The 25,316-nt window shown below is 42.9% G+C and overlaps 3 protein-coding genes and 2 long non-coding RNA genes across 13 annotated transcripts in view; 2 read left to right on the forward strand and 3 right to left on the reverse strand.

The window, feature by feature from the left end:
- Positions 1-731: 731 nt before the first annotated feature.
- Positions 732-12,678, forward strand: LOC118287990 (zinc finger CCHC domain-containing protein 24). Its single transcript, XM_035613716.2, has 4 exons — positions 732-1,202; positions 2,631-2,831; positions 10,839-11,003; positions 11,572-12,678. The coding sequence occupies exons 1-4, from the start codon at positions 990-992 to the stop codon at positions 11,683-11,685; spliced, it is 693 nt and encodes a 230-aa protein (XP_035469609.1). The 5' UTR covers positions 732-989; the 3' UTR covers positions 11,686-12,678.
- Positions 1,107-2,813, reverse strand: LOC118287994. Its single transcript, XR_004785783.2, has 3 exons — positions 2,462-2,813; positions 1,800-2,236; positions 1,107-1,668 (listed from the first exon to the last, which is right to left on the reverse strand). It is a non-coding gene; the product is annotated as an uncharacterized LOC118287994 (long non-coding RNA).
- On the forward strand, positions 2,844-7,345 carry LOC118287993. Its single transcript, XR_007029854.1, has 2 exons — positions 2,844-2,979; positions 6,525-7,345. It is a non-coding gene; the product is annotated as an uncharacterized LOC118287993 (long non-coding RNA).
- A 448-nt stretch (positions 12,679-13,126) lies between the features above and the next one.
- LOC118287991 (peptidyl-prolyl cis-trans isomerase A) lies at positions 13,127-17,427 on the reverse strand. Its single transcript, XM_035613717.2, has 6 exons — positions 17,139-17,427; positions 17,002-17,032; positions 16,181-16,269; positions 15,986-16,082; positions 15,107-15,182; positions 13,127-13,648 (listed from the first exon to the last, which is right to left on the reverse strand). Exons 1-6 carry the CDS (start codon positions 17,289-17,291, stop codon positions 13,513-13,515), a joined length of 582 nt encoding a protein of 193 aa, XP_035469610.1. The 5' UTR covers positions 17,292-17,427; the 3' UTR covers positions 13,127-13,512.
- A 1,897-nt stretch (positions 17,428-19,324) lies between these two features.
- The window catches only part of LOC118287987 (zinc finger MIZ domain-containing protein 1-like), a 133,887-nt gene continuing 127,895 nt past the window's right edge, over positions 19,325-25,316 (reverse strand). For all 9 annotated transcript variants that reach the window (XM_047327778.1, XM_047327782.1, XM_047327781.1 and 6 more), the window contains 9 exons: positions 24,668-24,878; positions 24,428-24,533; positions 24,167-24,327; positions 23,972-24,039; positions 23,813-23,881; positions 23,478-23,722; positions 23,171-23,334; positions 22,579-22,863; positions 19,325-22,469 (listed from right to left, as the gene is read on the reverse strand). In XM_047327778.1, the coding sequence (XP_047183734.1) occupies positions 22,362-22,469; positions 22,579-22,863; positions 23,171-23,334; positions 23,478-23,722; positions 23,813-23,881; positions 23,972-24,039; positions 24,167-24,327; positions 24,428-24,533; positions 24,668-24,878 (1,417 nt within the window). In that variant the 3' untranslated portion in view covers positions 19,325-22,361. The remainder of the gene's footprint in view (positions 22,470-22,578; positions 22,864-23,170; positions 23,335-23,477; positions 23,723-23,812; positions 23,882-23,971; positions 24,040-24,166; positions 24,328-24,427; positions 24,534-24,667; positions 24,879-25,316) is intronic.

The following is a 25,316-nucleotide window of genomic DNA, read 5'->3' on the forward strand; positions in this document are numbered from 1 at the left end:
TTTTTTATCAAAATCTGCAAAGTTATGTAGACTGACATGTTTGAAACCATAGAAAAACTCTGCTTTAAATGATATTTGTGTCGTTCTTCAAAAGAAATTCAATTTCCAAAATACAATTTCTGAAGAATACATGAAGTCCTCTTCCTCACTGAAAAAAAAATCCAATATCTGTTGGGAGCCAAATGTTCGTTTTAAACTCTGGATTCAATTATCGTTCTCACTGTTGGTCCAACTTTCACCACTAGATGGCAGCAGTTTACTTGTGGTTAAGACGTGTACTGCAGACCATAGGTGATCTGTTGGCTTTGTAACCAAATCAGTTTACCTTAGAACCCGACTGTCAGTGAAGGAATCTTTCATTGACAATGAGCTCGTTCTCGGTTGGAGCAAAATTAACAGTTGGATCTCTAGAGCTTTTGTTTTATTTAATTGCTGTGTGTATTTTTTGGGGTAACAAACAAACAAAACATTATCGTGCATCAGTTTTTCCTCAGTATAATTTCAACATCATCTCAGGTCTTCCCTGAAATAAATTGGAACTAAATCGTGTAAGAACACATGTCTGTATACCGTTTTCACTCGTCCATTATAAGTCTTAGACGATAATGTTCCTCGGTGATGGCCCCTCTCAGATACGGGACTGATGGCTGCAGTAAAGCTGAACATAGAGGAAAAAGTTAAGTAGAGAGATGGAAGCTGATTGGACCTCCTATTCTGCTGTGACGCAACCCAGAGGCCTGGCCGGAGAACTGCTCCAAGCTCCAAAACTGCTGTTCAGCCTTTTTGCGCTCAATGCTTCCACAGCGCCCTCCCCAAGAGACTGCTGTCCCGTGACCGGGGTCCTCCAGGGCCCCCCCAGGTGAGCACAGAAGGATCACACCCATCCAGCCGACGAGCGGGGGATGACTGGGAGAAGTCGGTTGGTCCAGAAAACCCGGCGGTTCTGACGGTGCCGTTCTCCAAGAGGCGCGCAGCCCTCCAGCGACAATATGATGTCCGCTATAGAGACTGGTGCCGCCGTGTACCCACCTGCACAGCTGCTCAACTGGGTCTATATGTCCCTGCAAGACCCCCAGAGCAGCGCCTTCGATGCGTTCAAGGCCGAATCGGACACCTCCCCCCGGGACATGAGCAACTCCAAGCGCAGCGCAGCGGATCTGAGCTCCAACTATCTCAACAACTTCTTCCATCTGAGGAGTGAGGTAGAAGTCACTTTGCATGGCACTTTGACAGTTTTCCACATGCATGCTTTGTTGAAACTTACATCCACTGTTGTTGTTGATTTTTTATTTTTTTTTGCTGCATATCATTCATTCCTCCAAGGGTGTCCATGAATACCATACCCTCATATTTCACTCGGGGTTATTTTTGTAGCCCATACAGTAAACCTCACCTGCATGCCTTCATTGGGTCGCACTGTGGTGAGTGGTTAGCATATGAATATGTGTTTTGTACCCTGGTATACTGCCTGAGTGTGTTCAGACTGTTTTCTGGTGTCAGTGTGCAGCTGGTGGAGGAATGGCAGGTTGAGGAAAAAAACAAGATGAAGCTTTTAAACCTCTCACAAGGTTCTAAAAGTGTGAGGGGTTCACCCTGGCTGGCCTCTGCTCGGTCCGGGATGTAAGCAGCCCTCAGTCAGTGGGACCTGGTGTTGCTTAATACTGACTCCTTCAAGAAAGAGGAGGGGGCAAAAAAGTATGAACATTATAAATTTAAGTTAAAATTCACCAGTTACTGTATTTTTAACAAAAAGACTAAACAATTTTCACTTTGAAACTGAAAGAATTCAAATGACCTACTGTAACTGCACACATGCCACAGATATGCAGTGGGTTGATGTCTCATGTAGAACATGTACACTGCACTGTACAAGTGCATCTGATCACAATTCTCTTTCTGTGATGCCTCCAGAGTAAACAGCCAGTGTCTGCAGACTGTTCTTCATGCTTGCCCTGCGGTGCCATAGCACCGTCTCCTCCAGAGACACAATGATGCTGATTGTGTTGTGCCAATAGGACCAGTCGGAATAATACGCGACAAAGACATTTTGTTCTGACGAGGAAATGGACACCATTGGGCGCACAGAGTGAATGCGCTAAAGGCAGCACATCTGCAGAAATGAAATAAAGTCGGCCACTGTCAGAGAGACAAACAGGAGAATCCATCAGGGTGATGGACTGACATGCTGGCTGAAATGCTCTTTCATCGTCGAGCCACAACAATGTTCTTCTGTGTCCTGGTGAAATGAGACATAATGAGAGAAACTTTTGTGTGGCGCTAAATAGATTAAGTCCATTCATCGATTAGTAGATCAAAAGAAAATTAATCGACAACAATTCTGATCGACTTTGAAGTCATGTATACATCTCCATGTAATAATAAGCTGCTTTTTCTTTGCGTCATATCATTGTAAATTGCTTCAGTATCTCTGGGTTTTAGACTGTTGGATGAACAAAATTACCTATTTGTGGACATCACTTTGGTCTTTGGAAAATTGTTTTAATGGTTATTAGACTAATGGTCAGATGTGGCCCTGCTTTCATGTATATCCACCGTATATTTCAACCTTTACGTCCACACGGCTCCATTGCCACTGATGTATCATCTTGGTCTATGTTTTTCTCGGACAGGCCTTGAACAACAATTTCTACAAGAGCTCGTCGCCCTACGGGTCCCTCAACAATATCGTGGATGGCCTGAGCTCGCTGGCGGACCATTTCTCAGACCTCTCCCTGTCCCCCGAGACACACAAGCACAGCAAACGGCCGCCGCCCAACTACCTGTGCCACCTTTGCTTCAACAAAGGACACTACATCAAAGACTGCCCTCAGGTGAGCCAGTCAGGGTTGCTGTACCTGAGTCAGGTGAAGAGCCACAAAGGCCGGTGAAACAGCTGTGCAGCTGTCTGTCAACATGTTTTTGACGTGCTGAATGAACATCAACATATGAAGTGCTGTTTGAAAAAGAGAAATTCAAAAGGTGTATATTATGAAATATTTGATCTGATTACATCCTTTTTTTAACTTAATGATAAGAAACTGTAAAACTGCAAGTTAGAATATAATCTTCCCATTTTTTTCGGTGAGAAATAGATTCCTCAGCACGCATTCGAGTTAGATGCACCACTGCAGGTTGGTAATGAGCAGCAGATGCCCGATTGGATCTCCGAGCTGGCCTTAATGAAAGATGATAGGTCTTCCTGTGGAACTAGGCACGACCTCTACTCCAAACACGAAAGAAGTATTACCACTGCCTTATGTGCAGCTGCGGTTGCCCATTGATCATGTTCAGAGGGAAATGCCTGACGTTTGTTAGGTGTAATGGAAATAATCAAATGACTAATTGACAGGGTGTGTCCAAGAAGCAAGCAAGCAACAAGTACAAATTCAAACAGCTGGTTAACTTTACTGGTCACTGAAAAGCGGGAACAGAATAGCTCCACTGATATTCGGTTTTCTCAATTCAACTCTTGTTCTACACATTCATGTTTTTGCCAGTTTGTGCCAGAGGGTTTACTGAACAAAGGCCTATGTTGTGTGACGTTTTGCAGAGAGGGTCAAATCGTATCCCTGTGTTGGTGCACTAGATCAATTTATTGGCAACAAGATTTTAAACATTTAATTCCTTGGCATGTGAAGAAAAATCAGCTGTGTGTGAGATTAAAGCCGTAGTTGGCCACATTTTGGGAGATACATTTGGTTCCTGCTGCAACTTAGATCAGAAAATGTATAGTGTTTTCTGTACAAATATGTAGCTGGCAGCCGGTTAGCATAGCTTAGCAAAGAGGCTCTGGGAAACGGCTAGCCTTCCTGTCCAGTGGTATTGTACGTCACTGTCTATAAAATATTTAACTGTTGTTTTTTTCAGAGGAGCTGGTAGGGGGTTACATATTTACTGTACAGACACCAGAGTGGTATTAATCCTCTGTTTTCTTTGGACTAAGCTAAGCTAACCGACTGCTGGCACCAGCTAGCTTACATATTTACTGTACAGACACAATCAATCCCCTGCTTTCTTCGGACAGAGCTAGGCTAGCTTTGTGTTTCCAATCTGTATGCTAAGCTAAGCTAACCGACTTCTGGCTCCCGCTAGCCTACATTATTTACTGTACAGACACGACAGTGGTGTCAAACTTCTGTTTTCTTAGGTCAGCGCCAGGGTAGCTGTTCCCCACGTTTCCAATCTCTATGCTAAGCTAAGCTCACCGACTGCTGGCTCCCGCTAGTCCACATTATTTACTGTACAGACATGAGAGCGGTATCAATCTTCCCATCTAACTCACAGCAAGAAAGCAAATAACCATGTTTCCCAAGAATTTTTTTTTCTCTGAAAGCTCAGCTCCATTACTGCCAACAGAGAGGAGACTGGTGCAGCTCAGCAATGAACAAATTTAGGGGAGCGAGCAAAGTGAGGAATGCAGAGAAAACCAATTGCAGAGAGCTAATAGCTCTTCGTTCCCAAAAATATACCCCGCAGTTATTTGTTGCATCCTTCCGTAGCTGATAGGTTTGTGCTGGAGGAGCTATACGCACAGGAATCAGAGAATGTCCCGGCTCAGTATGAGGGAAGAAGCGCACAGGAAGTGGGTGTGTGGGGCCTTTAACAGCCTCTCTCTGGGTGGAATGGGGCCCACGTCAACTCTGAAAGTCTGCTTCTTTGATAAAGAAACACATGGCTCCTCAGTCGAAAGCCTTAGGTGATGAAAAACAATGAAAAAAGAGAAGTGTCAGTCCATGAATTTGGGTCCCGGCCCTGCTCATAGGTATGAGATATACCATCCACGCTGTGCTGATCATGTCAGCGGTAAACACCCCGTTGAAAGCATGGGGGAGAGTTGGGTTACTTGCTCCACCAGGAGGTTAAGATGTCACAGGATTACTCCGAGATATTTACGATTCTCCTGTGCAGCCACGCCTCTTATAATGTTCAAAAATCTGGAAACCATTTCTGCAGGCTGGCCCTCTGCTGCTCTCGCTCTGCTTTAGAAGGGATGATGTCAGATTTTATCGTGTGTTGCTATATTTCAGACACAGAGCAATGATTGCGGAGCCGTCGTCATGACAAAAGGCCTCTTCAGCTGAAGCTGTAACTAGTGAACAAACTGCTTTTTGTTTGTTTTGAATCGCAGGTATTTTTTAGCACTAGATAACTGACATCAACACCTTTTGGTAGACTTTTGAGGTTTTACTGTATGTTGGGTTGCAGACAAATGACAGACAAATTACTATATAACTATCTTTTGTTCTATTCTGTCATCTGTACCATGATGATGAAAAAAATCCCGGGTCACAGCATTTAAATGACCCGTTGCCAATTAAGTAGCTGAGCCAGGTTACTGTAAAGAGAACACACAAGTGACAGTGTGCTGACAGTAAATGGGTGTATGGTGGGAAGGGCCTGGGCTAAATAAGGAGAGCATTGTTTCTCCAGAGGGGCCGTGGAATCAAAGGTCAAGAAGTCAGGCTGTATTGTTCGCTCAGCTCTGCTTGGCTTGGCTGCAGTCAACTCCGTCTCTCTCCATCTGTCTGCCTGTGTGCGAAAGAAGCGACTATGGGACAGACACTCATTTAAAGGGCCAGTGAGCAGCTGCCCAGAGATGTCTGCGTCAAATATGTGGTTTTGGAAACAGTGGGTAGCACAGGAAATGGGTGTAGGTCTTGACAGTTAGTGTTTAATCATGTTTCAGTGCTTTGATAATTACTCTGGACAGTGGAACTTCTGATGGTTGCAAGGCTTTCAGAGGGAATTCCTGTGTTATATTTAGCCTCTGAAGGATGAAAAAGTTTAAGTTTTAACCAGCATTTCATTTCAGGGTTCATTGTCCTTATGTGTATTATGTCATTTTAGCATTTTACCAAGACCCATAACCCCTCTACAACAGTGAATTGTTGTTTTCTCAGTTCTTTTTTATATAGATTTAACAGACAAGATTCATCATGTCAAATGGTGAGTTTAGAGGAACTGGCAAGCTGAGCTGGTGTTTTTGTTACACTGTACACATTAGATCCGGTTAGTCTTGGGTACGCAATTTTGTGAGCGTGAACTTTACATGACGTACCTACGTTCTGACGTTATAAGCTACGTGGTGACTATGTATCCCTATACTTGGACTTTGATTGGTTTGTAGACAGGCGTGTGTCTAACATTGGTGTGTTGTCAATTCGGCGGGTAGTCTTCTCTCAGCCTCTCAAAAAAGAAGTTATGAAATAGCAATAGTCAGGGAGAAACTTTTTCTTTATACAGGTGAGCTGCACTGACTAATTTTCACTAGAGATTGCGTTTGATTTGGGTTTTTTTTGACTGATGATTGATCTCATAGTTCATAATGTGTTTTTGCTGATATATTCACCCAAATACTGATCATATTATCAGTGTTATTTTAGGATTAAACACTGTACTTGTCCAGGTGGAGCGATACACTTCACAGTCCAATGTGTAACTGGTGAATCTCATGCAACAATGTGTGTGACTACTGCTTTGGTCCATCTGTTTTCATTGCAGATAAATGTCTTATCTGTCCTCAGTTTGCTGTCTGTTGCTTTTGGCCGGATCATCTGCCAGGGAGGACGAGCAAGATAGTGGAAACCCTGGAATGTGGGGGCAGATAGACTCAGTTGGTCGAGGAGGGGGTGGTATGAAGTGTCATAAGGAATGCCTGAGCCCTGTTCACATTTGATCAGCTTTGCATCTCTGTCCCCGTCAGCCACTTCTCACTCAGTAAACATAGACAGACAACTAGTTGGGGTAAGGTTGAGGTCAAATTAAGCATCATAAGTCACTACTAGTTTAGGGATCAGGTTAGGCTCAGGATAAGGTAAAGGGAATCAGTTTGACAAGGAAATAGTCTTCACTCCCCCCTTGTTGTCTTGTGCTCTAAAGCTCACCAATCTCTCTCCCCTTCTTCTGCCATTGTCCATCCATCTAATGGTCATTCTTCATCTCATTGCTCCCAATCACCTGACTCTCACACCGCTTCCTTGCACGTTGTTCATGTCACTAACTTGCCATAATGCTCTTGTTATCCTGCCTCTAAACTCTTCTTATTTTGGTCCTTGTATCACTTTCAAGTCATATGTTCCTCTGTTTTTTCTTTAACCTTTTGCCTGCTCTGAGCCTGAATCATGACACGAAGGGTGTGAAGGTAGATGACACATTCATTATCAGATGCTGTGGATTGCTGTCATGCCCACTTCAAAATGTGAGGCTCTTGTGTTTTCAGCAGCGGGAGATGTAAGACATACAGTGTGATTAAATTATTTTGTGTTAAGTATAACGTTGACTATAAAGGCACCAATTACTGGACATTACAATGAGAATAAACTCACTTTTAGTGACCTCAACTTTACTCTACACAAGATTTTGCGATTTCTTGAATCTGGCTTTATTGTGTCTTTGTATCGCATTTTGTGTTTGGCCGGTTTTCCCCCTGCCCCCGTGATTCACTCGTTGTGAAATGTGAAGCCAGCTGTAAAGCTGTATATGTCATCATCTTGACCACAGCCAGGACTGGAACTCCGTCAGACTCAGTGTATTGGCAGAGATTTACCCCTATGAAAGCAGCACTGTGTGAAATAGATGGTAAGAGGCATAACGTCTGTGAATTTGTGTGTAGGTATAGATACGCTGTGTTTAATGGCCCTACATGCTCTGATCAATGGGCTTGATGGAAGACAGAAAACCCGGAGAGTCATGCAGAGAAACAGAAAACCGATCATCTGCTCTTTGGCCTCCAGTTGTTTATACCTAATCACATTTACTTTTGAGGACGGGAAAGTTAATCCATTCTGTAAGTCAGATGTGCCAGGATTGCAGAAAGACTGCGTGGAAGGGTTACGGCTTCATGCATCCAGATAACATTCGATATCTGGATGTTTCTACAAGTGGAGCATTTGGCCCTGACGTATTCCGGAAAAAAGGAAGCACCACTGTGTAAAACAGGACATTCGTTTGCTGCCACTGGCCAAGGAGCGTCTTGTGTCTTGTTTCCTTGGATCACATGCCCTGGATTTGTGCTTATCAATTTGGTAAAGATAAACCTGTGTTTAGATGCAGTAGAATACTCAGGAATGACTTCAGTGACACAGTGAGAGGGGCTGTGAGAAAGAACAAAATGATGGCATGTAGGAACAGTTATATTCCATCCTCATATATGACAGTTATTAAAGAAATAAGTCAAATAAATACGCAGAAGTCCAAAAACTTGCCAGGGTGTCATTGAAAAGAAAATTCCATATTCAATGACAATTTTTGATTACAGCCCAAAGTGACAAACTGGAGGTTTCAAAACGACAGTTCACAAACGAACCACATGGGCCACGTCGTTAGCGGGCAATCACGTTCCCGCTAATAACTGTCCGCGGGCGCATGCCATCTTCTTTAAGCCATATTACCCACTTCATACGTCTACAGTTGCGTCTATATTTGGATCAAACAGTCATAACTGTGTCTCGACCGATCACTTTTTGTCACGCTCAAAGTTGCGGACAGCACCCGCCCACATCTCTCTTTCCCGCCTCGTCCATTGCACGTTGGTCCTCCCCCTGCTGACACGGGTGAGAGTCAGAAGTTCAACCAAAGGTTTCGCGGGAAAAATCCATTCTTCGTCAGTTCCCTCACAACTATATGAAACCGAAACTGGTGAGCATTTTTGCCTGATAAATGACTTGAATTATTGCCCAAATTATTGATCACTGTCACTGATCATCTCACCTCTCTCTGGATACAGAGCCAATTACCATCTATAGCTAAATAAGGAGCAAATAAAAAACACGCTCAGTTTGTTGTTTCAAACCCTGCTGGGGATAATTGATTTCACAAGATAATGCAAAGTATCACTTATAGTTGAAGCAGGATTCTTATAAAGACACAGGAGACCTGAGTCCAGGCCTCGATGTGTTGTTTTGCTCTGGTAACAGCTGGGCTCCTCCGTGATGCTGTGGGGGTCTGATGGAAATTAAACCCAGCGAGGGGAAGAGAGCGCTGTGGGTTTGTTAGTGTGGAGTAATTGACCACATGGTATCCAATTGGCCTGGTGTGGCTGTGTTCTCAAGGATGTGTGTCTCATGGGGGTATGGAAGTAAGGGGGGGGGGGGGGGGGGGGGGGGGGGGGGAAAGGAGAAGGAGGGGGTTGAGGATTTGGAAAAGTCCATTGTTTATCCTGATGGATTCCAGATGATGGCAGGAGGAGGCAGCGAACCTTCTGGGCCTCTCTCACCAGGCTACAAGGATCTGGGGCCGTGGCTTATCTGCTGCAGCCTTCAGATCTGGCTTTCCATCACTCCGGGTCTGATTTGACTTACACAACTTTTAAGTATTGGTGGGGTTTTTTTTTTGGTTGCATCATAAAGCAAGGCAATATAAATAATCAACACTCAGTGGCACAATGTCTCTGTACGATTGTATCATGTGACTCAAACTGCTGTGAAAAAGGGGAATTAGTTATTTTGAGTTGGAATTTTTGTTTTGGCTTTTCATGCCATTTTCATCTCGTCCATATTGCCCTTCCCCACCTTAAAATCTTAGACCATTTTTCATGCTACAACCTTCCTAAATGTTGTTTTGACAAATAATAAGTCTATAAATTTAAAAATAAAAAAGTTGAATATTAACCTATTGTTTCTCCAAGACAATGAAAAACACTCAGCTTGTTGTGCTATGCATGCAGGCAGCTTGATGACCGTCTGTTTCCCTTCTTCTTCTAATTTCTTTATGCCTTCACTCAAACTTTCCTGCTTCCCATTAGTGTCCACTCTCAGTGGCACCAGGGTGATTTTTCGTCTGTCCGTCTTCAGTGTCACATCTTTGATGGGGACCAGTGGAAACACCGGAGGGCGTCGTGCCCTTTGCTGCCCCGTGGGCTCCAGGCTTTAGGTAGAGTTTTGTTTTGCTTGCTCTGCAGAGTGAAAGCTGTTTCCTCCCTCAGGAAGATGATGCTCCGTCCGCTCTCGTAGGAGAGCTGCCATCAAACGTGACCCCCCCGCAGTGCCTCTTGGTGGCTGAGTGATGCAAACACAGGCCTCAGTCAAAATTCTTCGCAGTGGTCTTAACAGTTAGGGACTTGGCTGTTTTAACTTTGAACAATTTTTTTTTAAACAGATGTCCTGGAAATGGATAATATCATCTGTTAGACGTTTTGAACCTGACACGTTTCTGCTGTGGAATCAAAACAAGACTTAATGTGAACTCCTTTGGTGTTGTGGACTCCATCTTAATTTTGACTTGCCCTACTTTTCAGGCGAGGGACATTTTAATTTAAACCAGTCATGTCGAGATGATTTCTCTGTGATGGGTTTTGGATTTTGTCATGTTATACGAGTGCAGAGTTCATCTGGGTTTTATTTCCTCCCTGCTAAGATCTTTGTGTCCTGATTGGTGGGCTGGGCCCGGCTGGGAGGGATGACTAAGAGCCTGAGGTATTTGTCCTATAGCAGGGAGGCCTCTCCCATTGGTCCCCACACAGGCCGGGGCCTCCTTTATGGTCCCCTGGGAACACAGCTGGAGGGAGGGAGTTCATTTTTAACGGGAAAGCGGAGACCCCCCTCTTTTCTGTCCGAAAAAAATAAATTACACTGAAAAATTACAAAATATTTTGCCAAGGAATAAACCATTAAAGCATTAAAAGGCTCTATTTGCTTCTATATTTAAAAAAGTCTTTCTAATTTCTCCAGCATCCTTCTACACCTATAGTTTAGATAAGATAAGAAAGAAGAAGAAAGGTTTCTTTATAGGTCTTAGTTAAAGGTGTAAAGCATCTAATTAATGAAGGGAGCTGAAAGTGGGCTGTGCATGATGTCGACGATGTAATAAAAAAGTATTTTCTGCTAAAAAATTCTGCTCAGGCCCGACCCAAAGGAGAAGGCCTGACCCCGTACCAGGGAAAGAAGAGGTGCTTCGGTGAATATAAATGCCCTAAATGCAAGAGGAAGTGGATGAGCGGGAACTCCTGGGCCAACATGGGGCAAGAGTGCATCAAGTGCCACATCAATGTTTACCCTCATAAGCAGGTAACAGTACGTCTAGATGACGGACAGAAGGCATCAGACCACCTTCTGTTACAGTATACAGTATATTGCCTGTAGTTTGACTGTCAAGACCTGCTTTTTATTTTCTCTTTGGCTCAGACGAACACATTGAACTGTGGAAATCAAATCCTGTGCAACTAAAACAGGCGTCTTGTTGCAGATAAAAAAAAAATGTACCTGAAAACATCTTTCATCCAAGGCAATTTAAATGCCTTTCATTTACAGTAAAGATAATTCTCCCCAAATGGCCACCATCAACTAACCAACATGGTCATCATTAACTTTGGATGTAACTCTGCATATTTTGATGCAGATATGGAGCAGCTTTTTAACAGTGGGTGAACTTAACTTAACCATAATTGAATTAATGACCTCAATAATTGAATTGTGGTTGAAATTTGAACGTAGAGGAAAGTGACTTATGTCGGTTGTCTGTTGAGTCCCCCAGTGAAACCCATCAAAGAATTTTTTTCAGCAGTTATCAAATAAACAGTCTAAAAAATAATACTCACGGAGGAAAACAACTTTTTTCTTCTTTTCTTTTCCCCAGCGACCTCTGGAGAAACCGGACGGACTGGATGTGTCGGACCAGAGCAAGGAGCATCCACAACACCTGTGTGAAAAATGCAAAGTACTTGGCTACTACTGCCGCCGTGTGCAATAGCACACGCTGCTCGATTCTATTTCATTGAAAAGGAATGACTAAAAAAAAATACATTGCAATAATTATAGTGCTATAATGCATCTCTAACGGTTTATTCTCGTCACACTGTGACTCTCAAGTCGAAGAGGCTCAATGTGGTGGAAGTTTTCTACGATATTCGCTCGGTGGGGACGAGTACTTTGCATTTGCTGAGTTCTATCAATATGTGAATATTCATTTGAAGTTGCAACTATGAACCAAGAATCTAACCAACTGTGAATTAAGAAACTTTAGCTCAGTGTCTGTCTTCACTCGTGTCCAACACGTTGGAACCAAATTCACGAGTGAGGTCTCCAGATGAAGATTTTTTTCCTGTTATATGTTTGTATATTCCAGAAATAACTTAAAGGATTTTTTTTCTGTATAAAATAAGCAACAAGCCTTTACTTAAAAGGATATGCAGTATTAATGTGTATCTGCATTATTATCAGTACTGGAGGGTACATAATTCTTTTGGACATATTTTGAAGCCATTACTATTTTAGATTTTTACATGTTATGAAGAAAATATATAAGCTGACTAACATTTATTCTTTAAAGACTATGTTCATAGTTATTTCTATGAAAGATAAAAATAAACCTCTTAAGGTAATTTGTAATTCCACAGTACTAAACAAATGCAATATGGTAGAAACATTTAATTTCCTGAAAAATAGAGTTACATTACAGCACACTTGTGTGAAGAGAGCTGAGGTCATAGGTCGTAAACGTCTCGTATGGAACACGAGACAAAAAAAGCTAAATGTACCAAAGAGCATGAAGGAATGGGCGGGAGGTAGCGTGTGCATGTTGCTTCAGAGGGGTTTTGATTTTGAGTTAATTGTAATGATTATTTGGGAAAGAAATATTACATTTTTTGAGGTGTCACACGCCGTTTAATGTGCCTTAGTCTGAGTAACCCATAAGATGGATCTCCAGAAATTTTTTTGTATTAAAATTCATTTAAACATGTTACGTACTGCGTTCCTGTTTTCTCTGGTCTTCTGCAAAATAAATTGCAAGATTATAGTTTTAATCTGTCCATGTTGCAGTGTTCAGGAGCTGAAAAAAGTCCTCAGGGCTGATAATATAACATTCTTTCTTTAGCATCAACTAATCCAGATGTTTTTAGCTCCTTTAAAAAAAGAGTTTGTATCTCTCTATTCTTTCTGGGCCTCTGGTGAACTTAACCCATCAGATTCTTATGTACCACCACCGACAGTAAACTGCCCTGCGCAGTAGCAATTAGATGTGACATCGCAGCCCCTCACTTCTTCTTGGACAGACCTCAGCAGAATAAATACTTCGAGGAATAAGATCATGAGTCAACTGAAGCTGATGAGGAAAGCAGAAGAAGGGGAGGGGGAGAAAAAACACTGATCTCATCCCGCAGCTGGTGAACAAAACCCCCCCAAAATTTGCCTTCACTCAATAAATGGGCACACCTTTATTAATACACCTTAGTTCAGTTTTAAGTGTCAAGTTTTCCCTGTGGGTATTTTTAAAAAATGCCTTGACATCTGGTTCATGTAGGATCAATACAGATGGCAAGAACAAGGTTATACATTAGGAAAAAAAAGCATTTTTTTTATTTTCTGCAAACAAATGCCCCTTTTCCTCCCAACCCCATTCACATTTTATAGCCAGACACTGTTAAGTGTGTCAGTTGAAAAACTGAGCCTATTGTCAGCAAAGCGAGGCAGCACCATGTGCCCTGACTGAAGAAAGAGCCTCTTTGACTCGGACCCTCACATTGAAATTGCAGCAGGAGAGATGAGACCAGGACCACGTCCGCCGCTCGCACGGAGCCTACTTGAGCTCTCCGCAGTCTGTGATAGTGATCCGCGAGGAGGTTCGCCCAGACCGGGAACCCAAAGAATCCATTTTGTTGACCACGTCCAATCCCTCCTTCACGCAGCCAAAGACAACATGCTTGTCGTCCAGCCTGGATGGAGAAAGACCCAAAGTTTATTATCGCTGCCCCGTGCGGAGAGACCGTCGCAGATGTACGCGACTGGGTTTGACTTGTGCCTGTTTGTTGGGGTGATGCTGCTTATTTCTGCAACTGTGCTGCTATTTTTAGGCCATTTATAAATCCTCTAATTTTTTTCTTCTGGGTGGATTTCACAGCTTCTACCAAGAATGTAACACAAAACCTCCGATACAGCATTTCAACAATAACTGGACACGGCTAAAGCCACATTAAAATAACAAGCACGCTGAAAGTAGCAGATTTTTCAGGCCTGGTGGTTCACCAGCCGTTCTCTGGGACACATCCCCATTTTTACTCTATTACTTATTATTTTCTTCACAAGAGTGTGGGTGAGAGTGAAGAGCCTCTGACACACAAGGTTACTTGCTGATCAATGTTGAAGCCTCTGGCAGTAGATTCAAGTGCTTTACTGTTCAGATCCATCTTACTCAACCTTAAACATATGAAAAGTGCATCAGGGTAGCCATTATCTTTTTCCACGGTGGTTTTGAGACTCACCAAGCTCACATTTTTCTAATGTTAGCAGATCTCCGAGCTGTATGCGGCCACCACCAACACCACCGAGTTACTTTTCTTGGTCACAATAGAAATTGCAAGAATTCCTCCTGAGTCATGGTGTGGTTCATGTGGTTGGTGTTTTTGCATTGTTATAAAAAGGTAATTTCTTATGTAACACTGCCAGAAGCAAAAGCATTTGTTGTGATATTCAATTTGAAAAGGAAAATCTACCAATGTTTCCACGTTCGTAGTGCACAATCTGGAGGGAGATGTGAGCAAAATGTAAATGTAAAAAAAGAAAAATGACGACGAATTACGGTGCTGAATGTTTCAGGTTGACCAGCGATTGGCAGTTACACAGAGAAATTGTCAGAGTTTAGTTAAGATACCATTAAAAAGAAGCCGGTGACAGACATCGACATTATACAACGTTTTAGCCCCTTGCCACCAAAAGGGAAATGGTTCTTGAACCTGTTCTGGGTGATTTGATCTTTGGTGCCATCCAGCGAACCGGCCTGCGTCTCCATCAGTTTTGAGCGGAACCATTGTTGTCGTGGACCCGTCATCAAAGCAGCAGAAGTTAAAAGTAAAAGCAAGATGGCGGGGCCCATCAATTACCTGACATTTTTTCACCTTTAAAAAAACGAGCATGGACCAACTTCTCATGATAAGAAGACGTAGAAGGCTGTCACATCCGAGACCAATGATAAAAAGCAACACAAAAACCCTCACATTGACAACGACGCGCCCACCATGTGGTCACGGTTCACACAGAAGAACCAGCTATTTTTTGGTGCCGTCTCAGAACCAACATTTTATTTGGTGGAAATGCTTCAAAGTTTGGTACGCGAACCAGAACTGGGCTAGTGTCCTGGTTGGTGGGAAAGAGTTATGAGTCGCTACTGTACATACCACTGGGTTTTACAGGTGCAGATGAAGAACTGGGATCCATTGGTGTTGGGTCCAGCGTTGGCCATGGACAAGATCCCTGCAACAAAACAGATTCAGTTTGACCAAAGTGTCTTCTTCACCTGAGATTTGGAGATGTCACACACTTATACAAGAGTTTAATATGATGCAAGGATCAATTATTTATATATAAAAAAACACATTCAAATAATACGGCCAGTTTAGGGGAACATCTGTCATCGTTTTTGAACCACTCCAAGTTCAAAAAGCGTTATTACTACACAATTTACACAATGCTGCCACCTGGTGGTAAAAATTATCGAAAGGAAACGTCACATTGGAACATAATGAATGTTCCATCCTAAAATAAATAAGCAATAATACAGTCACTGATCTATTTGGTTCTCAATAGATTTCTAGTACTGCCCCACATGCCCACGAATAACATTCCTCCCTTGTCCGCCATGTTTTTATTTTTGGCTCAGGACCATAAGTGTTCACCAATCCGGTTTTAAACCATTCACAGACAAGTGAAAACTAGCAGCTCGTACAATTATCGCAGCAAAACCCCCCACAGCTATTCATGTACCATGTATCCTGCATTTGCACCGTCTTGTAGTGTCACACTGCTGCACTCTTCCAGTAGCACTTCATGTGGGTGTGGCCCCCGAGGAACTTTAGTTTATGCTTGTCTGAAGCTAACTTGGCCTGGATGAATGAATCAATTATGGAAAATAACTTCTGTGATAGTCATGTCACAGCTTGTCTTAAAATCCCCAGACCTTGTGGGACAACTGCTCAAATTCCCAGACTCTTCACATCTGGAAAATATCTCTGACAATTCGGCTTTGACACAGAAACAGTGGGACATAGAAACATTACCAGATCCAGTGTGCTTCAGTTTGAAGTTCTCATCAGGAAACATTCGCCCGTAGATAGACTTCCCTCCCGTCCCGTTGTGGTTCGTGAAGTCGCCACCCTGAAGAACGCAAAAAACACATCGCTGTAATTACACTGCGACGGCACGGTGGCCCGTTAAAGAACACAAAAAGAAAAGGGGAGCGGCGGCAGGCCTACCTGGCACATGAACTGAGGGATCACTCTGTGGAAAGTGGATCCCTTGTAACCGAACCCATGTTCCCCCGTGCACAGCGCCCTGAAGTTTTCTATGAAACAGAGTTTTGTGTCAGATTCTCCCTATTTACTTCATGTCTGATTTTGCTTTGGCACAGTTCTTGTTGTGCTGCTTGTGTTTAAACGCCATTGGTGTGGCAGTACGAGTATCAAAAAGTCAGATCACGTCACACTGTATATATCCTGTGCACACTGTATATATTATTTCTGGGTTTTTTTATATTTCCGTGTATATATTGCATGTTTAATATGCTTTTATCCCCATTGTGGAACAAATGAAGGACTATCTTAAAAAATATGCTTGTGTTTTATTCCACGTGAGAATTTGCTTTCCTTCTCTTCACAATAAATAAATAATGAACAGAATACGTTTGGGTTTTACACAAAACAAGACGTTATGACATCATCTGGAAACTATTGATGGAGAAGATAATACAGTCGTATGCAATGGTGTGTGTGTGTGTGCAAATTAGATATTTTTTTCCAGAATTTGCTGATAATAGAGGTGGAGTCTGGTTTCCTGTGCGACTGGTTGCCACATAATCCCAGAGCACAATATTTCCACCCTCATGATTAACAGTTGGCAAAGGGCAGGATGCCAAACTTTTGCACTGATGCAAAAATCAACATCGACACTTTGCAAAAGGAATCTTAAAAAAAAAAAAAATCATCTCGGCTGAAGGTCACCACAGAAGTTTGAATCAGGCAGGTGAATACAGATTTCATTTATATTGAAGATCAAGGTCTGACGAATCAGCGCTTACCTGCGGTTTTTGGCACAACATCGGCCCTGAGCTGCAAAAGAAAAACTGAAATGTCACGTGTGAGCAAATTTCCCCAATTTTTTTTAGTGTGTAGCAGCTCAAGGCAAACACACACATAACATGTGTGGTCCTCTCACCTCGAAGGTGACTCTGCCGAGAGGCTGGTTTCCTGCAGAGATGTCGAAGTAAACCGTCGGGTTGTTGTTGGCAGCCGCGGGGCCGCTGCTGCACAGACGCGCGGCGGTAAGCGCCAGAGAACACAACTTTATTCTGTTCGACAAAATCAACATTTTGCTTCTTCGTCTTTTTCCTTCCCAAAGATAAACGCGGCTCAGCTGTTCCGGTCACGAGTCTGCAAGGACATTAACGCTCGCATGTGGAGGAAGTCTGAACTCAGACGCACCGGAAACGCGTGTTCTCGAAGTCTCGCGAGAATAGGAACGATATGCGAAGGCGTGATGCAAACATACATGCAAGAAATGATATGTCAAATATGAACACACACACACACACACACACACACACACACACACAATTATATCCACTTTCCATTTGAAATCAACGTACATTTACCCGCTTAGGTCACATACGCTTCAGGACTTGCCTGAGAATCCTCACATTTTTAAGTTTTCCTTAGAATCAGAGAGATTTATGGATGGTCGTCAGTACAGTCAATTAGTAAACCACAAAGCGGAACCACCGATGGAGAATTCGGCGTCGTGATTTCTTCCTAAATGTAAACACGTAGGTGCTTAAACCTCCGTGGATGTTTGAGCATAACTCACCGCCTCCGTGGCGACAGTACTTCCGGTATACCTCCAAAATAAAAGACTACCTGCTCGACGGCGCAGTGCAGATAATCATGTTGACTTCAGTGAGCATCAGTTTATATATATATATCAAACATCAAAAAATGGGGGGAAATGTGAATAAAAGACTTTGACTTTGATTGTTTAAGCCTAAATATTCCAGAAGCCTCTCAGAAAGTCAACAGTAACTCAGATTAACACTTAATACAACTGTGGTGAGCTGAAGAAATGAACAGACCTCGGAGGCTGCAGAAGACACAGGCTCAGCGACAGGGAACAGTTGAAGACTGGAAGAAGAAAAAAATGCAGCCTTGTGTGATGAATGTGGATTTCTGCTGAGGCACGCAGATGGTTGGGTCAGAATTTGGCATAGACAGCAGGAATCCGTGGACCCAGCCTCCCTTGTGTCAACAGTCCAGGCTGTTGGTGGTGGTGTAATGATATGGGGGACTGTTTTCTTGGCTCACTCCGTCCGAATGCCACAGACTGGGTACTGTTGCATTTGACCATTTTCTAACAGCGTCTCCCAGTGCGATAATGCACCACGTCATAAAGTCACATGGCAGCGAGTTCAGTGACTCTCACTGTCCCGCCCACGGAGACCAGATCTGACTCCCAACAGGACAATTTTGGGGATGTTGATAACAGGAGATTGGCAGCATCAACGTGTCGCTGACAGATCTGCAGATATGACGTGATGCAGTCATGTCAACATGGGGCAGAATCTTGAAAGAAACGACTCCGACATCTTGTGGAGTCCGTGTTTTGACAGCAGAGGAAGGCTCTATGCCCAGTGCCATGGTGTTCCTCATGAAAAAACCTCTGAAAAGCAAAACAACACTGTGATTCTACCGATTTCTGCTCCACCCATTCCTTTCGACTAATTTCTCATGTTCCTCTGTGACAGATTGCACAACAACTGCTCAGTGAAATTCCTACGAGCAGGTTTAGAAACATTGTCTCCACGCACCTGGGTATGCAAGTCCATAAAAGAAAAGACCACAGTGACATTCATGTATCATCTGAATACATATTTATTAGATAAATATTAGGGTTGTCACATCATCTAACTACATACAGTTCTGCAAGACTAAAAATCACAATCAGTTCCTTTATTTTCTGACCAGTTTAGAATATGAAATGATTGTACATACAATGTACAAACATAGAGACAATGGCCACATTTGCATGAATCCCCTAAGAGTGTATCATTTTTTCCAGCTGTTCGTGATATCAAAAAAATTGGTACAAACTGTGGATTTGGTTACAATCTTCTGGACCCGTCCCTCCCACCGCCTTTCTCCCGCCGCACCAAGCAATTTTCTTTGCAACCTGTCAGAGGATGCAGGTGATAAGACCAGAACACTTAGGCTAAATATTACATGTAAAACATAGCTGTCCCAGTTCCCCGAACCAAAGAGCTGAAAGCATATTACAGAGGGAGGGAACGAAATGCTGAGATACCCACAGACACTAGCGAACAAGTTTCATTTTCCATATTCAGCCACTTCCAGTAGAGGGGGTTGCAAGCTTTTTATTATTCTGAAGAAACAATGCACATTCCCAGGGAAAATGAATACATTTCTGTTCACGTCTCTATAGTCATTTACATATATACAGGCATTCTCGGGACGTTTGACCTCGCCTTGCCCTCAACATCCTTTCCAGGCCAGAGTGACGGACGTGCCCTTCCTCTCTGTGTTTTTTAAGTTTATTTTCATCAGTTTTTTTTTTAAACAACACCCCTCCCCCCCCCCTCCCAGAAAATGGCCCTTTACTGTGATTGTGCAACTACAGATTTGGGGTGCTGCCTAATACACCGAGCTGGCTCACACGAAACAAAACGATGGATTGGAGGTTTCAATTCAGACAGTAAAGTAGAAAATGTAGCAGTGAATTGTTGAAAGATTTTGGATTTGATGTTTTGCTTGTGACTTAAATATGAAACGCGTCCTGTGTGTTGGAACTGGAACAAATTATATTTGTCAAATGACATGTAAAATGATGTTTACACAAAGCCAGGAGGTTAAATCAGCACAATGTTACAGTTGAAAGAAATTGGATTTCTAGCCTTACAGATTAATAAGAAAACCAGTACAAAATAATTTACCAAAAACAAAAAGGGATAAAAATGTATATGGTCTCGTGCTTTCAAAAAAACACATTTTTCTATAACAAAAATATAAACAATATGATGAATTTCTTTTAAAATATGGTTGTGATATATCTTTAAAATACCACTGTGTATTGACAATTAGCAACAATCATGATATTCACATAGCTCACTAATTACACTGAAAGCCAGCTGATACCACATCTTTTCAAAACATTACTGTTCAGTATCACTGATATTAAAATGTCAAACATAAAATTCATGAGAAGACAACATTATCAATCAAATACACGTGAGCGTGGAAGAAAAATATTGCTTTTAAACCGAGGGTGACGTCTGAAAAACTGAAGCGATGCTACGCCGTGACCTTGAGCTGATGAGGGGGAAGGGGACCACAGACGAACGGGGACACCTGTCTGCATGCGACAGGTGCGAGACAGAGTGCAACGGGAGGAAAGTGACGAGAAAAGCACAGCGACCCGCGGGAAATAGCTTATGAGACGCTGGGACTGGCCTCCGGGCAACCGAGGAGGCAAGACAGCCGCCGTATGCTGGTTACAAACAAAGTCAGTGGTCAGATGGGAGCGCATGTGGTTACGTTGGACGACTAATGATCGAAGGACAAATATTATCGAGATGATACAAAAATATTCACAATGATATTTACAGTACAATAGCATTTCTTAAAAAATAATACATTTGCATACTGAACAGCGCTCTTCTCAAAAGGTCAAAACGGAAAAAACAAATGTGGCCAAAGGTCGACTCTGCACCAATACTGCTTTAAAAGCCACTCCTTGAACAGCAGTGATGGATAAACTGTATTTGTCCTCTCCTATATCTTTGACATCAACATTACCTCCCATCACACCGATAGAAACACACACACACACACACACACACACACACACACACACACACACACTCTTTCTCGCCATCTCTCACACACACACTCGCAGTCTCACACAGGACCCAGCAAACACAAACGCCTCCATTCTCATCCCTCTAACTTTGGTGATGTTGAGCAGTTTCCCAAAAGATTTGTGGATTTAATTATGCAGCGGCAAAAAAACAAACAAAAAAACAACAACAAAATAATAATACACAATATCCTGTGAATACATGATAAATGTACTGCTGGTATCAGCATTATCCCTTCAGTGTTAGTGTTAAATAAATCATACTAAATCTGACAGAAATCAAAAAACAAACATACAAAACAAAAGAACTGTGGAAACAGCAACTGATAAAAACCACACTGTCTTTTTGTCTTTTTTCTTTTTACCACTTGGAACAGCACTAGACAAGGGCTTGGCACACATGCACTTTGTAGACTACTTTAAACAGCACATCATTTAACAGGGGAAGAGACGCAACTTTGCAAAAGAAATGCCGCCCCCGAGCAACACCGTGGCTCATGCGGAGCAAAGGGCATGGAAGGAGTTTTTTAACAGGAAGCAGTTAAATGCAGCAGCAGGATCGTCACAGGAAACCCAATCTCTCACATTGTACCTTTCATTTTCCATTAAAACACCACCTCTGTACAGGATGATAACTATACAATAGGTAGAAGTACTGTATGTGCATATTCTTTTTTCTTGGTATGTAATATAAACTTGTTTCTAGTTTTGTTTCAGTGGGGCCAAAATCTTCTCCGTTCCAGTTGTTAACCCTTCAGAGGACTGAAAAGTGGGGATAGAACTCTTTTTGACAAAAATATGTATGTATCACAATTGTAGACAAAGCGGAAGCCGATCATCCTCAAAAATGTTTTTTTTGTTGTTTTTTTTCAAATGTTGGCAGAAGAGCAAAAGATCTTCTTTAGAAACAATTTGTCAAGGACAGAAATACACAGATCCAACTGATCTTTTTTTCTTTTGTACAGACAGTTAATTCATTTTTTTCTTTTTTTGCATCGCCAAAATCTCTTGTGCTTTTAAATGATGTGTGGTGGAACAAAACAGTGCGACTAACCAGACCAGTGGGGGAATGGAGCTGTGACACCAGGAAGCTGTGGCCTCTCCGATTGGAATAACAACATGGACATAATGCACACTGGCCAGATAGCGCAGATTTCTTTTTTTTTTTTTCTTTTACAGTTAATTACTTTTTCTTCTCAAAAGGAAACAAAACATGAATTAAAAAAAAAATGCTACAACATGTTTTTTAATGTGCACACATACAATCTGTGTGTGGCGTTAAAAAAATCAACTGAGTATAGCTGCACAGTTCAAAAGTATCGCCGCGGGGTGAGCATCCCGTTTTGTCTTTGAGTTTGAACCTCTTTCAGTCAATCTGCGCTGGCTAATGAAAACTGTACAAGAGGAAGAAGAGGAAGGGAGTGCATCTTTGTGTTTGTCAAGTACTGAGTGACCGCCCTGGGTTCTCAGGGAAACTGCAGGCAGGTCAGAAAAGTTTTGTGTGTGTCTGAATCGCCCTCAGTTGTTTTCAAAGAGCGATAGAAGGTCGTCGTTGCTATTGCTGGGAAGGTCTGGGGGGTCCAGGTATGATAAGAGCTCATCTGGGTTAGCGAGTTCTGGGAGAAGCTGTGGATGAGAGAAAACAATGACAAAATGTTGGTTAACGCTTTTTCGAGGGAAAACACAGGTTACTAGATATTGGCTTTCAAAAGTATCGGCGGTACATCTGACTCACGTCTAGAGAGGGCTCGGGCATGTCCGACACCGCTTGGCTGTCCAAACTGCTGGAGGGGTTGAAGGCCAGGTCGCCGTGGGGATGGTTGTTGGGACCGGGCTGCTGCTGCTGCTGCTGCTGCTGCTGCTGTTGCTGCTGTTGCTGAGGAGGTGGAGCTTGTCGCGAGGGCTGCGGAGGTCCGCTGTGGTGTAGCTGCTGCCCCGATTGGCTCCCAGGGTGCGGAGACGCATGTAAGCTCTGCTGCAGTGGACCATGCGATTGGTCGTTGCCCGCAGAGTGAGGTATCTGCAGAGAGAGAGCGGAAACATTTTCACACTAGGGTTGCGACTAATAGTTATTGGGATTATTGATTTATCTGTAAGCTATTTTTAAAATTAATTAATAACATTATGTTATATATTTCCTATATAGCCATCAAATCATATTTTATTAAGGTTGTCCCTTGTAGTCATTCTGCATGGTAATTCACCTTAACAATCATGACTTAAATAGCACATTTAGAAATTGTGTTTATCACGTGTAAAACAGCGAGAGGTGACGTATGCCGAAAGGTGTGATGAAAAGAAAATATGAGGGTAGATTAACAACTCACTGAGTCAGGCATGTTGTGGGAGAGTGGCTTGTCTTGGGTCATCATGCTGTTGGGCATGTCAGGCGGGTGAGACAGCTGTGGACCGTGCATGAAGTCGTTCATCGACGTACCACCAGGGGTGCCGTGAGGGAAGTCAAAGTTTCCGTGCCCCTGGTAACTGTTACCTAGCATTCAAAATAAAATAAAAAAATTACTACACAAACAAATACATGTGAACATTTTCTCACAGCTATTCGAAGCTTTCTGTAGATTTACGTTTTTTGTAGAATGACTGCTTGTGAGACTGTAGGTTTCAACTGTACACTACCTTGGCTGCCATATTCGCTGTTGTTGCCCCCTTGGTGAGAGGGTAGCGACGGGTACGGCGAGGGTCCGGGGCCGAGCTGCGCTATCATCTCCATCACATTGGGCATGATCATTTGGCTGGGACTCATGGTCTTAAACCTCTTGGCCAGCGGTCCATCTGGATCCTCCTTGATGTGGATGTCAGATTTAATAGCCACCGGCCGCCAACTACATGTCGGGTCAATGGTCACCTCCTCAAACTCCGAGCTGGTGGAATACAGATTAAATGAAACGGTTAAAATACAAGGAGATATTAGATTATACATGGCTTACAAATATCTTCTTGGCTCAACTTACTTTTGGATGGCGTTCAAGATTCCCCACATGTACTGGTCCACTTCGAGTCCTTCTAACAACGCTGTTTTACTGCAGGGAGAAGAGCGACAGGGCTTACAATGCTGACAGAGATTATTCACAGTAACTACTGTCATGTGTCTGAACTGGTGGGAGTCTTACTTGCATACAGGACATCGCCATGTCCCCCGCTCACAGTTCAGTTGTAAATACGATTCCAAATCAAAACACTGCAAGAAGAGATGAGAGGGAGAACAGTCGTACTTTTTTATCCAGTGAACTATTTCAAAATTCATTGTCCCTGAAGGCATCACATGGATGACTCCCAAGTGTTTTGTTTATCCGTGGAATGCTCACTTGAACGTGTTTGCAGTCGTGGCCCCTCGCTGGAAGCTGTATTCGCCGGAAGGTGATTGGACATTTGAGGGAAACCTTGATGGCCGTCTGCTCGACGCCATCCTCTCCGTTGAGCGTGGCATTGCCCGATGATGCTGCTACACTACTGAAGTTCCTCTTCACTTTAAAGCGGAGGGAGAGAAACGTTGTGTGTAAGGACTCTGAGAATGATCGGGACTTTTTCGCTAGCAAAATGTGACGAGGGTTTTTCCGTGTGAATACCTTTGGTGATGCAGTGCTCTGCAGGCAGAAGCCTCTTCTTCAGTAAGCCCTGGAGGACAGAGCGCACCGAGGGCCTGTGGACCAGCTGCAGCACAAACAAGTGCGACTGTGGGAAGAAACCAGACGGATCAATTTTTTATTTCATTCTAAGCTACTATTTTATTTATTATTTATCTGGCAACTACTTTTGTGGCCAGGATTCGTATAAACCTCTTAATATCAGGAGATTTGTGCACTCACACAGCAGCAGGCGGTGACCGTGATCTGGATTGTGTTCCTTCCCGGCTGGCATACGTGTTTCAAGTGCAGGGGTTTGTGGGAGGTCTTATTGTCGCCCCTCTCGATGGTGAGCGGCGTGGCGTTGACGCTGACTTGGACCGACGCCGGCCAGTTGGTGTTCATCTGACGATCTTCGTGGTGGTAGCACTTGAACTGTAGCTCCAGGTCCGATCTGGAGGAAAACAAATGAATGAAATATGTAAATCAGTAAGTGGTGTCTGTGGCACGTAAAGAAAAGAAGCATCACTCAATTTTGAATGGACAATTCTTCTTGCACTGTTGTCCTTGTCAACGTTAACTCCACTGCTAACTGTAAATATGTTCTCTCACTGGCTTACCACCCATTATCTCTGCCAGTTATATATTTTAGCATTTTTCCCACTAAGTCCCAAGAACTTTTGCCACTTTAAGTACCTCTTACATTATCCTGCTCTTTAAAAAAATTACAGTGACTACAACCATCAAGAAGATTTACTGAAAACTAGTGTTTAGGAGCTGAACCACTTCTTTAAGATGATAAATGTCAACAGTTTCAGGAGAACTAAAATAAATAAAATTCTACTTAGAAAAACTATTGTGTTATGAAGTGCCCCCAGAATATCTTTAAATA

Source organism: Scophthalmus maximus, chromosome 16, assembly GCF_022379125.1.
Source record: "Scophthalmus maximus strain ysfricsl-2021 chromosome 16, ASM2237912v1, whole genome shotgun sequence".
NCBI lineage: Eukaryota > Metazoa > Chordata > Actinopteri > Pleuronectiformes > Scophthalmidae > Scophthalmus > Scophthalmus maximus.